At 38.3% G+C, this 13,617-nt stretch overlaps 1 protein-coding gene across 1 annotated transcript in view; it reads left to right on the top strand.

The window, feature by feature from the left end:
- SIM1 (SIM bHLH transcription factor 1) overlaps window positions 1-13,339 on the top strand; it is a 47,755-nt gene extending 34,416 nt beyond the window's left edge. The window contains exons 9-11 of the mRNA XM_074150559.1: window positions 1,669-1,834; window positions 8,994-9,399; window positions 12,609-13,339. Coding sequence (XP_074006660.1) covers window positions 1,669-1,834; window positions 8,994-9,399; window positions 12,609-13,339 — 1,303 coding nt within the window. The remainder of the gene's footprint in view (window positions 1-1,668; window positions 1,835-8,993; window positions 9,400-12,608) is intronic.
- Window positions 13,340-13,617: the final 278 nt, after the last annotated feature.

Here is a 13,617-nt window from a genome sequence, read left to right as displayed (position 1 = left end):
TTAAAGCCAAAATTTGAAGAAATGGCCTCATTAAGAAGTAATTTCTCATTATAAAACATTAATTATGCTTGGCCAAACTTTGTCTGCTGTGGACTGGAAACAGTGTAATCAGTGCAGTTATTATGTCAGTGATTCATTTTCATGTGTTATATATACATGGATACATACGCATTGTCTACATTGCCAAAAAAACAAAGCCTCTTCAACCAACAAGTTTGTTATTTATCAGGTGCAAAAAAAATAGTGTAGAACTGTCATGAATTAATTTGTTTGTTCTTCGGGTTTATCTGTGGCATTCAAAGATTCATTCTATTTCATTTATTTCAGTGATTTATTAAGCTTATCCTTTTGCCCCTCATTTTTATCTGAAAGCATTTCAGTGTACTAAGCTGTGACATGCTCAGGTTGTGGTGCAGTTCCTTTCTAAAAACTCTTAGACTGTCACAGCTTACATCAATATATGTGTGATCATAAAGCAAGATGTTGTTGCTAAAGCTGGGTGAACAATTTATTATTAATATAATTCATTAAGGATGATAGTTTGGGTTTAGATGGAGTATAGGATAATGTGTGAATGAATATGTTGCCTCCTTGACTGCGTAGAAGAAGAATTATTCTTCCCTTGCTCTCCTACTTCTCTGCTGATTAACACAAAGGAAGAGAAAAGCCATGAATCCTTCCTCTTTTCCTCCAGGTAGGTAGGTCAGGAAGAAACTCTTGCTTCATTCTCTTTTAATAAATCATTGTCAGAATAGGTTCCGTATGACTACATGAAAGCTGGAGAGCTCATTTCTTACTCCCCCGGGTATCAGCAGACATGCAGATGTGTGGAGAGGGGTGCAGACCAATGCATATGCCCTCATTATGCTTAGTAAGACATTGTGAATAATGCCAGCTTTCCTTACTTTTATGTGTTTATTAGAAAGTTTGAAGAAACTGAACTTTACAAACTGCCGTTATATCTAGCTCCCTGTAGAAAACCTCTAGTATTTTGTGAGTGTGGCACGGAGAATTTAAATCACAAGATTTGTATTTATTTAGCTGCTTCCTCTGACTAGTAAACTCAGTACAAGAAACTACAAACAAAGGAATAAACACTCACAAGTGTCATAGAAGAAAAAAAATTCAAAAATTTGCACCAATTGCCTGAAGTCTTGTAAACAATGAAAAATATAACCTTAAAGATGAAGTGTTTTCCATAAAAAATATGATTTGTTCAATTTATTTAGTCATGTATATAGGCTGTTATATGCACCCCCAAACATGCATGAACACACACATGTATACACATGTGGTAAGTTTGTAGTTGTACAGTTAAAAGAGTTTTGAGGAAAATGTATCCTATTTACTGCTTAGCTATGTGACCAATGCAGAACTGTAATATAAATTTCAGAAATTTTCATCCCATTGTTTTTTATTACTGAAGAAAGTAGATCAGGATGATAACAGTTGGATGCAAAAAGCAATCATATTTGCAGTATAAAAATAGTGCTATTGTTTACTAAGCTATACTACTTAAGTGTATTAGGGGGATATAGTGGCTTGCCCTGGACGGTTTTATTCTTTTCCTTAAAAATATCTTTTGTTTTCACCCCCCACTAAGAAGGAAGGAATGTTTCCCATTAAGATATGAAGTGAGTTTGTTTTTCACTTTTGCCTTTTATATAGGGATACTGAATATAAAGGACTACAGCTCTCCTTGGATCAGGTCACTGCTACCAAGCCGGCATTCTCATACGCAAATTCAACTCCGACCATAACGGATAATAGAAAGGGAAGCAAATCTCGCCTCTCAAGCACAAAGTCGAAATCAAGGACATCACCATACCCACAGGTAGTTGTCTTCGAAAAACAAAATTAGATCTTTTTGAATATCTTGATTTTGACTGCTATTTTGCCCAAGTAATTAGAATGGGTCAAAGAACATGTTACTCAATGGGAATAAAGGACAAGAGGTTATAAGATCTTGAGACAGGAATATGTTTCTTTAAACTGTTTCTAAAAAGCTGGAAACATTTATGTTTCAGCATGTATAATAAATCATCATCATCAACAACAATAACAGCACAGGGCTCAGAGTTAATGACAAGCGGACAGAAGGACAAGTAAAAATGTTGGTTTTGAAATACTTTGTTTGAGAGGATCGTGAATTTTGCCATTTGAGAAAGCTTGCTTTTTCTTACTTACTCCTTAATAATTCCAATATATCTAGAGAGCCACCAGATGCTTGACAGCAGTTTAATACTGAAATCTTAGTCAGGAGAACTGAGTTTTGAGGAGGAAAAGCAACAAGCTAGCTTACTGAACTGGAAAAAGAAAGCTTTTATATGTACAAAGCTTTGAAAGGGAGAAGGCACCAGGAGGTGGCCGTTGGCATCAGTAGACTTTAATTTCCCAGATTTCATTTTCAGGCCTAATTTGTAAGGAACATGTCCCTGCTTGGAGAATGGACCAGATTTGATTTGGTCTCTGAACTGGAGCTTACCTAATACATTTCTGCAGACAATGCTCCCACGCTCGCATGCTTACTTTGCCAACCCTTCAGCTCAAATAAATCTGTTTGTCAAAATAACCATTATATTTACTAAATAATGATGCAAGTTTTACTGCCCTTATGCCACACACAGTGGACATAAATGTATGCATTCATGATGTAGCATTGAAGAGTTATGTATTTTTCTAAAAATACAGGTCCAGGTCAATATTTAACTGATAATGACCTTGATGACTAGAGTTTCTCTGCAGGCACAATGTTTTCTAATCTGACCTCTAAGAGTCTACAATGTGAGCCCAGGTGTCTACATCACTTCCTTGTTTTCTTTCTTTTTCTCCACAAAAGTACCAGGGGTAAGAATTTCAGTTAAATAACACCTGCCTTTGGCACAGGGGCTATTTAACTGTGCACCTAGATATGAATTCAAATTCTTAATTTTAAGAATCTAATTTTGCCCCTAATTTTGCCAGAGATTGTTATGGTTCCTGTTGTTTAATAATTTGTTCATACTCATTTCTGTGGGTTGTTAGAGAAGAGTCTTTCTCTTGAATACGTTACATCAAACAATTGTAATAAAACTGCTTTAAAGAATCAGGAAGGATACCTACAATTCATTCTAAATTAGATTTTTAAGGTTACTGTCTTTGATTTACTGAAATTACCCTTTATCTCCCCTTACACAGTCCTTTCAGAATTCCTCATTTGATAGCAGGACAATCCTAACTGAAGACCTGTTATCCTCCCACGTCAATCTACTTTCTGAAAGTGTGACTTTCATTAGTACCTCCTTATTCTCGCTGTCACCAGAAAAAAATCCCGAATTAGCAGTGCAGCGTTGGGATTGTTGGTTTATCAGGGATTGTTTTCGGGATGTTTAGCTTTCAGTTTCATTTTGCATCCTCATTACCAGCTGCCTGGTAGTAAAGTCACAGATTTTGTCATTCAGAAAGAAGCAGCCGCACTGGTTGCCAATGTCTTGAAAAATGGTCATACCGTTCATTGTAGCACATCACCACAAACGACGCTGGCAGCTTGGCTTTGCAGCCCTCTCATCCTTCTCCACCACTGAATAAACTGTTGAAAGACTAAGAAAAGCTGTTGTGAAGAGCATGCAGCAGGTGGTATGGCCTGTGTCCCTCAGTCTCCAGCCCACGTAATTTGCCAGTCAGTTGCAGAGAATTAGAGTGTGACTCAAAAGCCATGGTGAAAAGTGAGGCCATGGGTTTTGCCTTACACAGGAGCCTGGGTTTTGGTGGAGGAAGGAAGCAGGAAGTTTATTAGTAAAGTAATGGCAGTGGGCAAAGTATTTCTTAAATTTAAGGGCACTCAGGGGATTTTAAATATCCATAATTTGTTTCTTTTTTTTTTTTTTCTTTTTTAATTTTCCCTTTGCTTCACTCTTGAAGAGAAAAGGGAATTATATGCTTTATTGGGCAACAACTGAGAATCATCTCCCTTGCCAGCTGTGTGCCCCTAGCACAGCTACATGAGATGTGAACTGTATGAAAACCAAGTTAATAAATTTCAGCTGAATGTTTACCACCAAGGTAAAAGGTGGATGTTTTGGTCACCTAAGACAGTGTTAATGTTTTTTTTTTTTTTACCTCAAATCTTACGCAGAAGCAGACATAGTGTAATACGGTGTTTGTACACTCTTTAAGCAAGACCTGAGTTCATTAAATTGGAGGCATTGGTCAGCATCTGATTAACACTGTCTGACATTAGTGCAGTGGGCTAGTGGGTTCTGTGAAACCAGCCCCAGGCAGGGGGAGTGCAAGGAGAGAGGAGAGCACCCCAAAATTCAAGACACGGCTGTAAGATTTGCACGGACACTTTGAACAGTGGTCTTCTAGTCCTGTCCTACCAGAGAGGTGGACAGCTGAAAGAGGAGGTGAAAAAACACGAGAGATGAAGATTTGCAGAAAAAGGATGTTGTGAGTTGGTTAAAAGATGCCTGTGTAGTATTCCCCCATAATAATAATCATTGTGATGGGCTCCCAAAATCTAGCCCTGGACCTCATTTATTTTGTGTTCCCAAAAGCTAGCCCTGGACCTCATTTATTCTGTACACAGGAAATAGCAACAAGATTGGAAAAACATTTAAATTGTGATCATCTGAACAACTGCTTTGGAGTTTAATTTTCCATTAATGATGATTGTTTAAAGAAAATATTTAAAATTGTCTGTTGTCTGCCTCTAATGGAAATGTTTTATGGTTAGATCTGGATAAATGTTTATTGCTTCATAACTCATTTTAGTTCTTGGGTAAAGATTATATATATAAAACAAATGCATGCATACAAGTAAGGATGTACCCAAGAGCTGCTGGATGGAGGCTTTGGTGTGTACTACAGCATGCATGAATTTTTGGAAGTAAGAACCTTCTCTAGTAGGTGTATATTAATACACCTGATTTTGGAAGTAAATTGGTTTTATAGCTCCTTTAAACAGATTATCTGGATTAATTCCTCAATCCACCTCTATTTGGGCATATCACCGAATGGGGTAAAGATAATAGAATCAGGCTGAATTCTAGTCAGCCTTTTCTTTTTTTTTTTTTTGATTCTTTTTTTCATTTCTTCCTGTAGCCTAAAGCTTTGGCAACTTCCAGTGTATTCAAAAGGAAAGCAAACCACTCTTTTTATAGTAAACATAACTCCTGATCTGGTGAAGAGTCACCAGCAGTGGGGGTTATTTTAATGGACATGCTGTATTACTTTAATCTAAGCCTTTCACCATCTGTTCTGCCTATAACAGTGAATGCAAAAAGAACATATTTTACATTTCAGGATTACATTAGTAAAAAGTAAGATAAAAGTGATTTAAAAGCATGCATATGTTCTTAGTACAATGCAGCCTGCATCTGTGATGTTTTTTCTCATGGTTAAGACACAAATCAAGAGGAAAGCTGTTAATGCTGATGTAGTGAAAGTTTTTCACAGAGAAAGAGGACTCTGAGAGGGTTTCACTATATATTTAATGTTTATAATGATAAAAACCCGAGTAGGCTGCCAGAAAATTAGATATCTATAACATCTATTGTTTGAACATCTGGCACGGTATGTGGAGCAGGCTGACGTTGCTGTGTATGACAGGATGAGTGCTCAGGCCAGTGAGACACCTGTAGGAATGGAAGGTCAGGCAAAAGAAAATCACCTGAGAAATATTAAATTGTCTGCTGGCCTAATACACTCCCATGGGCTCTCATAAAGTAAGTTTTTCTTACACATTGAATTTATATTTTCCTATTTGCTTGCCACTTCAGCCCTCCTGAAGTTTTTCTTGGAGCAAAAATAGCATCAGTGATGGCCTATAGAAAGGGACTTTTTACATTGGCGCTAATCCCATTGGTGTGCTGTCACTGTGATGGTACACTGGATTAGCAATCTGGAAGACATCTCTAGTATCTGGAGGTGGCAATTCAGTTTCCAGGAACCAGATGGGAGACCATTAAATTTATGTATTGTTGTTTATGCCAGAAGACAATTCAGAAATCACCTGAAGGCATTTCAGATGTTGCTTGTCTGAAGTTCTTTATCATATTTAACTTCTGTCTGCTGGTTAAACTTTGTCAAAAAACCCCAAAATAATAAATTCTGCCTGATAGAAGTTGGAAGGCAAAACTTAGCAGAAAGGAAAGCATTTCTGGTGAGGCAGGACTGGGACTGAAAAAAAAATTTTTTTTCACTAATTTTAATTGGCTATAATTTTCATTAAATCTGATTCAGTTTTCTATGGTCTTTCATCACTTGACATATGGGAACCTAATTCTGACTTGAGAGATAGTGTTTCCACTCGCATTTCAGTAAAGCAGTGTCTTTGATCATCCTTTCATTTCTCCCCCCGTCAACATGTCCCACATGCCCGTATTTGGAGTGTCCACCTGTCAACATCAGATTCCCAGAAGAGGCAGTAATAGGACTGCAGTGGTAGAGGCAGCCCGACGATGCCAAATAGAGATGTGATTAGCTTTAAGGGGTATTAGACATATTTTTGGCCTATGTCTGCTTATGTTGTACCTTAAGAATAAGCAGTCATATCAAACATTGGTACACAATGTGGGCCACAAACAATTCATTGGGTTAATTTAATTCTGTACGTGGCCTGGCAGCTGCTATGGGTCAGATCTCAGATAATCATCATTTACATCAAGTACAAAGAATATGCATGAAGTATTGTTGGTCTTGACTACATGGCTACATGACATTACATGGTGCATTTCTAATATACTGAACACGTACCCTTTGAAATGTTTTCCCTTTCTTTAAGGCCTGTGCAATTGAATCCTTTGCGGTTAGCTTCAAGATAAAAAAAAAAATAAAAATTGAGCAAGTTTTCAGTTAACTGGAGAAATTCCCTTCATGCTATGTTGGACCCTTTGATGTCCTTAGAAACAGAGACCTAATAAAGGAATATCTATTAGAGCTAAATAAAATTAAGAATTTTCAGTTTGAAAGAATCTCTAGCATTTATTATCGTCATAAATTGTCCCCCAAATGAAATTTCATTATAATATTATTATAAAATAATTTTCCTTGTCCTCCTCATGAAAGAAATACATAGCATGAGTTTAGTTTTTAATAAGAAAATAAATGAACATTTAACTTTTTATACTTATATTTATTCTTATATTATCTTATATTTCAGCTTAACTTCTTAAAGTAAAAAATCTGGTTTATGAAAGTCAAACCCAAATAGAGTGCTAAAAGTAATTCTAAAATTAAGAATAGATACAAAAGTAGTTTTACTTTTGTGAATTTACATTTTAACTAAAATTTAATAGTCAAAAACTTGTTAATAATTTCTGATTTTTTCACTGGAAACTTAATTTTATCTGTATATTTTTGTCCAAAAATTTACAGTAATTCAGTAGGTATTTATGAAGATATATTTGTGACTAAGCAGTTTGAAGACATTAGATCGGAAAGGATAATAGAAGAGTTAGATGTTCTAGTCGGTCACATAACACTGTTATGGCTGAATAAAGTTCCCAGTTAACGTATGCCAAATTACTGGCATTTAAAAGAACCCTTTTGTGGCTCTGTAGCTATCTTACCTCCATGCAAAATCAGATTTATCCTTTCATCTCGATTCTCTTGCAATGAAAATGGTGTTACTAACTTGATGACCCTCTCTATATCTACTGGTAGACTTTTTGCCTATGGGTATTCTTCTGACATCTAGTAACAAAATATAATCGAGCTCCTCAAAGCCATGACCCTTTCTTTCCTTCCTTTAAATAACCTATCGTGTTAACAAACAGTATTCACAAATATAAACTGGAATACTGAAGAAACACCCAATTAAATGCCAAAACTGAAGTAGTTCCACTACTGATGTTGCACAGATGGTTTAAGTTTCTGTAAGTCAAACATCTGGTCAGTACTTTCGATTGGTAAGTGCATAAAACCTTGATCCTGGCTGATAATGAGGAGTTTCATAGCAACTCAATCTAATGAAAAGGAAAGTAAGCTTATGTTTTCAGGAGAGACGCCTAATGCCTATTAAAAGAAAAGGCAGAGCGGGCATCTGGAAGGTGAGTGATGGAATGGGAGAATTCCAAGTTTTCATGTTGTAATACATTGATTTGTGACATGAGTGTGCAGTACTGAAGAGGTGAGCATGTACAGCTTTGGTCTCATCCCAATCTGTAATCACGGGTGAAATTGATTTAAAGATGTTCCATGAAGTTTGACAGTTCCAATAAATAAAAAGATTTAAAAATGAGATAGCTAAGTCCTAGGAGGTTTAATAAGCATTCTTTTTCTTTTTTCTTTTCTTCCAAAAATTATCTAAAATTTTGAAACAGTCATTAAGAATACCTAGAAATCCGTGACATTTAGCTTAACCCTTACTTCTCTCTAAACAAATGCCATTACTCTGTAGTGGTTTTGGTAGTCCCAGAATCTACAGGAGGCTTTCTTTTCCCTACTAATAGGAGAAAAGAAGTTCCAAGATACCACTCCATGTAAGGAAAAAAAAATCCAACAGCAAACAAAATATGAGGAAAAGAGAGGCAACCCTTAGAAAAAGAACTTTAACAAGTCAAAATACATTCAGTTCCAATTTGACGTGCAAGAATGCTCCAGGAGCGGTGTTATTTCAGTCCTTTTTGAAAGCATTTTGCCAAGGAGTGTTGGAGCACCATTGCTGAGCATAAGCACTAGGTTTCAAAGCAATATGAAAAACCTGGACATATTAAAAAAATATTGAATTGCAACATTGATGTTGCTCAGCCTAATATTACACATCATAAAGGAGATGGCTATTAAGGGTCGACATGGGATGTTTTAGACTTTCATGAGGTCTGTCCTGTCATCTGTGAGCTCATTACAGAGTGTTGTACAGGGAAGGACCAGGAGTGCAAGCAGAAGGTGCAGACGTGTGGGCTCATTCTCAAAAACCACCCTATCACATGTACACTCTGGCTTTTCAGTGCTGTCACTTGCAGATTTCACACAGGCGTAGTAATTTCCCCGCTGCTTCTCCTGTTTTGCAGTATTCTGGATTTCACACTGAGAGATCCGAGTCTGACCACGAGAGCCAGTGGGGCGGGAGCCCCCTGACTGATACGGCTTCTCCCCAGCTCCTGGAGCCCGCGGACAGACCGAGCTCCCAACACCACGACGTCTCCTGTGCCTACAGACAGTACTCAGACCGCAGTGCTCTCTGCTACGGTTTTACACTCGACCACTCCAGGCTGACCGATGACAGACATTTCCATACTCAGGCCTGTGAAGGAGGCAGATGCGAAGCCGGCCGGTATTTCCTTGGCACACCGCAGCCGGGAAGGGAGAGCTGGTGGGGTTCTCGTTCAGCATTGCCCCTGACTAAGTCATCCCCTGAGAGCAGAGAAGCGTATGAAAACAGTATGCCCCACATAACTTCAGTGCACAGGATTCATGGTAAGAGATAACAAGGATTTGCAGAAGTGGCAGCGTCTCAGATAAAGCAACTTGACATAAACACTCAGCTGTTTATGTGAGAGACAAAAATTGAGAGAGACTCTTGATGCATGTCCTCATCTCAGAGATCATATCTACGGAGATGAGGAATACCTACAGCTCAATTTGAGTTTGACAGTCTGGCTTATATGCAGAAAAATATAATTTGTTGTATATTTTTTAGTCTGTGAAATTAAGGTGGGAATATCTGACTGGTGAGATCTTAAGGATGATCTTAAAACTACGAACAAATTTATGCACTTGATAGAAATACATTATTTATTTGGTTTAATATCCAAATACTTTGGATGGACTATATTTAGCACAAAAATAGTTAAAAATAAACCTAAGCTAGATATTAAGAAACCTTTAAAGTCTTTGGAGAAATTGTTCTCCAAATGACTTCTGTTCTCTGCACTGGTTATTACTAGATTCTATCAGTTTTGCTGTTTATTTTTATTTAAAATTGGCAATTCAAATGAACATTTACTTTTGGTTTCAGACATTTATCCACAGCTATAAGTTTTAGTCAATTTGAGCCTCTCCATCCTTTCAGCACCAAGCCTGAAGCTTTGCTTGGTGTCTGGCAGGTTGCAACCTCACTGAATTAGCACATCTTCAGGGGCTGAAGCTGATAAAAAATTCACAGTGAAAGACTGATCTTGAACTTAGAAAAATCCAAAGGTCCTTGAGTTTAAAGGGTAGGCTGAGAGTTGAAAGACTAGAACTGATCCAAAAATCAGAGTTTGATCTCGTAAGGAGAGATGCAGCATAAAAAAAATGCTTTTCTACTAAAATAATCTGTCAAAACATAGGTTGTATCTGAAGAACTGATAAAAGCTAATTACATTAGTATCATTCCATTGACTTGCAGAATGCGTGTTTGGAAATAAAATAAACCCAAACCTGTATTATTTTACTCGAATCTGAGGAAAATTATGCTGAGAATAGAAGAATGATCAAATATCAAGTTCTAGGAAATACAGTCAGAGGAAAAATGAGGAAAGAAATGGATGCCTAAATTTTGCTGATGAGTGCTGTTCTCCACTTTTCCTGTGAGAATTCCTTCCTTGTGTCTGTTCTGTACTTCTGTCATACTTGTATTTCTCTAGCTTTTTCTTCTCAAAAAAAAAAAAAAAAAGATAATTGAGCAGAATATGATAATTTTGCTGGCAAGTTTTATGCATGATAATTCTTACTGACCATAGAAAGATAGTAATGCAGAAATATCATACAGAGGTATAAATGAAAAAGTGTTAAATATTTATTCCAAGACTTTTATCAAGGATAATCAATGCAAATGGATAATATAATTTGATTTTAGTTTGTTCCTTGGTTTTGCTGCAATTCCAGGTGCTGCAATTATTTTATTTATTGTATCAAGTCTTACATGTTTCAGTGGGTCTTCAGTCTGTGTGTGGCTTTGGGAGTAAAACCTGGCATGTTGGTTTCAGTTGAGGAAAGGAACGTCTCAGCTTCCCTTGAAAATGTGCCATTTTCATTTAGATTTAGGCAGTTTCAAATGTTGGTTTTTCACAATTGAAACTCTGTTTGACAATGTTGTGTGAATGTTGCCGTCAGAGCAGTTTCTTCAGGCAGAAAATATTTTCTTCCTTTTCTATTCTTTTGATGCATCTTCTGGTAGTTTTGGCTCAGAGTCACCTTACAATAACGACAATTAGCTGAGCAGTATGGCAGGACCTGGATATTGCATATGAGCCTATGTATTTCTGGTCACTCTCAGGAAGTCTGGGGCACTGTCGGTATGGTCTGTGCAGTGAGACAACCTCAGCAAGTGGTTTAGAGCCGTGACTGACCAGGTCCCCAGTGTGTCATGGTGTGCCTGACACACCGTATGCTCTAATGGCTGGAGCTCCCTTCTACCTCCAGACCCTGGCATTCTGGGCCCAGACCTTAAAAGGATGTGAAGGATAAAATCATGCTTGTGAGATACTTCCACCTAGGGCAGGATATGTTTATTATGAAAGCCCATCTCTGATTTTGTCATGAACTCGGTAACACAGCCGTAGTGATCTGCCACCCAAGCAGGTCTGCACGCCTTGACCCAATACAAAGCAGGGGGAACTACTCATGCTAGTCTGAAAATGGGTTTCCTTTGAGGAATTTTGTCAACCAAGCCAACAGACCTCATCCCTAAAGAAGATTTTGTATGTGCTGAGGCAAAAGTAACATTAATTTGTGCAAGTCCAACACATGCCCTCCTGCAGGCACATATCTCAGCAAATCCTTCATTAAGCCCTTTATGATAGTATGGCCTTAGTTGGCTTTTCAGGTGTGGAGATCACTCACTTTCTTCCTAATGAAGATTGACAGGTCTGATACTGTCTACATGCAAGCTGAACATCTTCTCTGGTATGTCTATAGGTCTTATTTTCTAAAGAGAGGCAAGAATAGATATATTTTCCTATTCTAAAAGTTTTATACACCAAATATTTGTGTGTTGGGCTATGATATCACATTTTCCCAATAACCCTGTCTAAGAGCTATGGGTTCTTATGCTTCTAAAGAAGAATAACTGCTTCATTCCTTCTCTTTCTTTATTTTTGTGTAACCTGCATAAAGTCACCGTGGGGCCACAAACTATTCCACAACAATTTCTTTCTCTGTATTTCAGCTCCTGGAAAGGGCTAAAACATGCTGGAGTCGTGTACACTTGTAATTACTTGATATTTTTGTTTTCATCGTGGTCCCAATTCACTCAAATTTTTGATGCAAAGAGGTAGTGAGAGGTCAGGGGCCTGAACATCGGTGTTGTGGGCACTTTGACATGCCCTAGGGTAACTTGCCTGGCCTCTACCTGCTCCAGAAGACACAGAGTTCCTGTAGCATTGGTCCCCTATCTGCTGGGCCTATGCAGATGCTTGGTTACCCTAGAGCACCTCAGATGGCACTGGATATCTGTGTTGAGGTACTTAGATCTCTTCTTTGTATATTTTCAGCTGTGTTACTTGTTCCATGTGCAGACACTGGAAACTGGAGGTTGTCACTGAAAAGGAAGGAGTCTACCACGGTCATTTTTGGTGACTTTGCTATGAGTCACTTGCCTCTGTCCTGGTTTTCTGTCTGTAAAATAAGGTTCAGAGTACTTGTTCTTCAAGATTGCTTGCCTCCTTTAACCTCGATGCTTGTGCCCTTTCTCTCTTTCCTAGGGAGAGGACACTGGGATGAGGACAGTGTCGTTAGCTCACCTGATCCTGGCTCTGCCAGTGAATCAGGCGACCGGTACCGTCCTGAGCAATATCAGAGCAGTCCACATGAGCCCAGCAAAATTGAAACTCTAATAAGAGCCACCCAGCAAATGATTAAAGAGGAAGAAAACAGACTACAGCTGCGGAAAACGACTCCTGATCCACTGGTCTCCATTAACGGCACAGGGAAGAAGCACGCTATCTGTTTTGCAAACTACCCTCAGCAGCAGTTGGCAGGGGATGTCTGCCGTGTCCCAACGGTTGCCAACACTCCTCCCTGTGAACACATCCAGCAACGAGATGGAAAGATTATGAGCCCACATGAAAATGACTATGACAATAGCCCCACAACACTGTCTAGGATAAGCAGCCCCAACTCTGACCGAATATCAAAATCTAGCTTGGTGCTAGCTAAAGACTACCTGCATTCAGACATGTCCCCTCATCAAACCCCAGGGGACCACCCAGCCGCCTCTCCAAATTATTACAGCTCTCACAGGCAGTACTTTGATAAGCATGCTTACACATTAACTGGATATGCCCTGGAGCATCTATATGACACTGAAACCATTAGAAACTATTCACTAGGCTGTAATGGATCACACTTTGATGTGACTTCTCACCTAAGGATGCAGCAAGATCCAGCACAAGGACACAAGGGGACATCCGTTATAATAACCAATGGAAGCTGACACTTTTTTTTTCTAAAAACTTTTGTGCTTTAAAAAATAACCTTTGAGATCTAATTGGAAGATATTATATGTTTTCATGCCCTTGTCATTACCAGCATTTGATGTACCACAGTGCACTAGAAAGAATAGCCTAAGGTTTGGGGGGATAAGTTAGTTAACACACATTACTTTTAAAAAATAGAAATGCACTGGCATGCAGGGTTAGAGTGAATGGAGCTAAACTCAAAGTTGGTGCCACGCAAGGTGAGAAGGATGGAAGAGGTCTAGGGAGGAAGAGC

This window comes from Numenius arquata, chromosome 7 (assembly GCF_964106895.1).
Source record: "Numenius arquata chromosome 7, bNumArq3.hap1.1, whole genome shotgun sequence".
NCBI classification, from domain to species: Eukaryota; Metazoa; Chordata; class Aves; order Charadriiformes; family Scolopacidae; genus Numenius; species Numenius arquata.
The sequence above is the reverse complement of the archived record's forward strand: the minus strand, read 5'-3'. Positions and strand labels throughout refer to the sequence as shown.